Source organism: Prionailurus viverrinus, chromosome E3, assembly GCF_022837055.1.
Source record: "Prionailurus viverrinus isolate Anna chromosome E3, UM_Priviv_1.0, whole genome shotgun sequence".
Lineage (NCBI taxonomy): Eukaryota > Metazoa > Chordata > Mammalia > Carnivora > Felidae > Prionailurus > Prionailurus viverrinus.
Window position 1 is genome coordinate 19,232,767 of NC_062576.1, and position 2,393 is coordinate 19,235,159.

Genomic DNA, 2,393 nt, shown 5'->3' on the forward strand with positions numbered 1-2,393 from the left:
ATCTGCACCCTGTTGGGTGAGGGAAACTACCTAGGGACCCACTCCATCACCACACACCCCCCCCTTCCTAGCTCGGGATATGAAGGGGGCTTTCCAGATGTTTCTTATCAAAAAGGGGTGTTGGGTGTGTTCGGGGTGAGAACAGCTGACCTATTTCATGGAGTGTTCTTCATAATCTGCCACCAGGGTCCTGCGTCTAAGGCAGAATTGGGATGGGGTCAGCTGTGTGGCAGGGGGCAGGAGACGGACAGGAAGGAGTCGGCCAGGTGAGGCCCTCCGATCCCCACTGGCCATGATCCCAAGGATTGTTTATGCTCAGACTCTGCCTCTTTCCTCCTCCTCCCTGAGGGGCGGGGATCTCCTCTGTGGAAAAATACCCAGCTGGGCGAGCCCCAGTGAGAGGGAGGAGGCGAGGGGAAGGGGCTGGGACTCACAGGACCGACTCTTTTCCCCTCTCGTGATTGCTGTTTACTGGGTCGGGTTCTGGGAAAGGGCCAGATTGCATCAGACAGGGCCTGGGGAGGACACGTGGCCTTATAAGTTGGGGCCCGTGAACAGGGAGGTGTCAGGAAACCAGACACAAACAAAGCGTTGGGAGACGGCAGGGAGACAGCAAGGGAAAGTCAGGTGTGATGGCCACCTGCCCGCAAGCAGCCAGCCCGGCCCAGCAGCCCCCAGGTCCGGAGGACGAAGACCTCAGCCTGGATGAGTATGACCTCTATAACCTGGCTCCTTCTTACCTGGGTAAGGTCTGGCCCGGTCACCTTCCTGGTCCCTTACCTTCTACCCCCCCCCCCACTAGGATTCCTCCTTGGACTCCTCCCCACCCCCCACCCTTCTCTAACCTGTTCCCTTGACCCCTCCAGTCACCCCTTCCAACCCCTCTTCCCCTTAGCGCTGTCCTGCTCAGCCCTGGGACCTCACATGCCCCTAGAATTTGGGGGCAACAACAGATCATGGGGGCCCCTCATTTCACAGATGGGGAGACAGGGGTTACAAGTGCCCCAAAGCTATATGGTGACCACTCTCCAGTCTGCTTCCTCCAACCCATGCTCTTTCCACCCCGCACTCCCAACCCCCTGCCTCTCCTTGGATGTATCAGGCCTCCGTCCACCTCACCTCGGCCTCTTGACCGGTTCCCAGGAGCAGGAGGTCGGAAAGGTCGCAGCAAGAGAGAAGCTGCCGCCAACACCAACCGCCCCAGCCCCGGTGGCCACGAGAGGAAGCTGGTGACCAAGCTTCAGAACACGGAGCGGAAAAAGCGAGGGGCACGGTCTTGAGGCAGAGCTGGAGGTAAAGAGTCAGGGGTAGACGTCCCTCTGCCTCCAAAGGACATGCCTGAATGTGTGTGGTCAGGTGGGGAGCAAGGTTCCAAGACCTGTCGTCTCGGGGTGCCTGGGTGGCTCAGTCAGTTGGGTGTCTGACTTCAGCTCAGGTCACGGTCTCGCAGTTCACGAGTTCAAACCCCTCGTCGGGCTCCGTGCTGACAGCTCAGAACCTGGAGCCTGCTTCGGGTTCTGTGTCTCCTTCTCTCTCTGCCCCTCCCCTGCTCACACTCTGTCTCTCTCCCTCTCTCAAAAATAAACATTAAAAAATTAAAAAAGGAAAAAAAAGAACGATTGTCTCAACATAGAATAAAATGAGACACACATCAGACTCTGAGTTTCCTGGTGGCCAGAGCAAAAGGGGAAACACAGAATCTTTGCAACTGGAGGGAAATTTGGTTTACGGAGAGGGTAACAGAGGCCCAGAGAGGATAGGGTCCTTCTCCGGAGACCCAGAGCAAGTGACCGGGAGAGGAAGAGTTAGAACCCAGAATTAGAACTGTCACTCTCTTTCCTTGCCCCAGATGAGGCTACAGCACGGATACCACACAGCGATGGAGACAGGACTGCGGAGAATTGGCACCTGGGGGAGGGATCCAGGCCTGCCTGCCCTCCCACTCCACCCCGGGACTTACCCTACCTGACTAGGCTCTGAGGGGCCACCAAGCCCCAGAAAAAGGACAAGCTAGGGGTGGGGAGCAAGACGAAGGGAATGGAGAGGCAGCGTCACGAAAGGTACCCCCCACCCCGAAGGAAAGACACCAAAGAAGCTGGAACCCCTTAAGGGTGGCAAGGACAATAAACAAAATTCAGCAGTTGCAGCTTGTGTGTGGAATTTTGTCCCCCCTCCCTCTGTGTGGTTTTGTTTGTTTCTTGTCCCTGCCTGCGTATGTCTGCCTCTGCATGAACCAACAAGAATGGTTTTTGTCTTGGGTTATATGTGTCTGGGAGAGGGCGTCCCCGGTTTGGTAGGGACGGGTAGAGGCCAGCCTGGCTGCTTTTGTTTTATTTTGGTGCGCAGAGGTTTTGGCAAATGTGCCTCTGTGGTCTCTTAGGAAATGCACGGAA

At 56.5% G+C, this 2,393-nt stretch overlaps 1 protein-coding gene across 2 annotated transcripts; it reads left to right on the forward strand.

The window, feature by feature from the left end:
• The first annotated feature begins 393 nt into the window (after nucleotides 1–393).
• On the forward strand, nucleotides 394–2,143 carry NUPR1 (nuclear protein 1, transcriptional regulator). 2 transcript variants are annotated; one of them, XM_047839553.1, is made up of 3 exons: nucleotides 462–744; nucleotides 1,144–1,293; nucleotides 1,850–2,143. In XM_047839553.1, the coding sequence occupies exons 1-2, from the start codon at nucleotides 633–635 to the stop codon at nucleotides 1,278–1,280; spliced, it is 249 nt and encodes an 82-aa protein (XP_047695509.1). In that variant the 5' UTR covers nucleotides 462–632; the 3' UTR covers nucleotides 1,281–1,293; nucleotides 1,850–2,143. The 2 variants fall into 2 exon arrangements, with proteins under 2 accessions (XP_047695511.1, XP_047695509.1); XM_047839555.1 differs by lacking the exon at nucleotides 1,850–2,143 and having other exon boundaries at nucleotides 394–744; nucleotides 1,103–1,245.
• Nucleotides 2,144–2,393: the final 250 nt, after the last annotated feature.

Bases quoted from the DNA above. Each gene is read 5' to 3' on its own strand.
- NUPR1 (XM_047839553.1), top strand. From the start codon at position 633: ATGGCCACCTGCCCGCAAGCAGCCAGCCCGGCCCAGCAGCCCCCAGGT. The intron at 745-1,143 runs GTAAGGTCTGGC...ACCGGTTCCCAG, and splicing joins CCTGGCTCCTTCTTACCTGG to GAGCAGGAGGTCGGAAAGGT.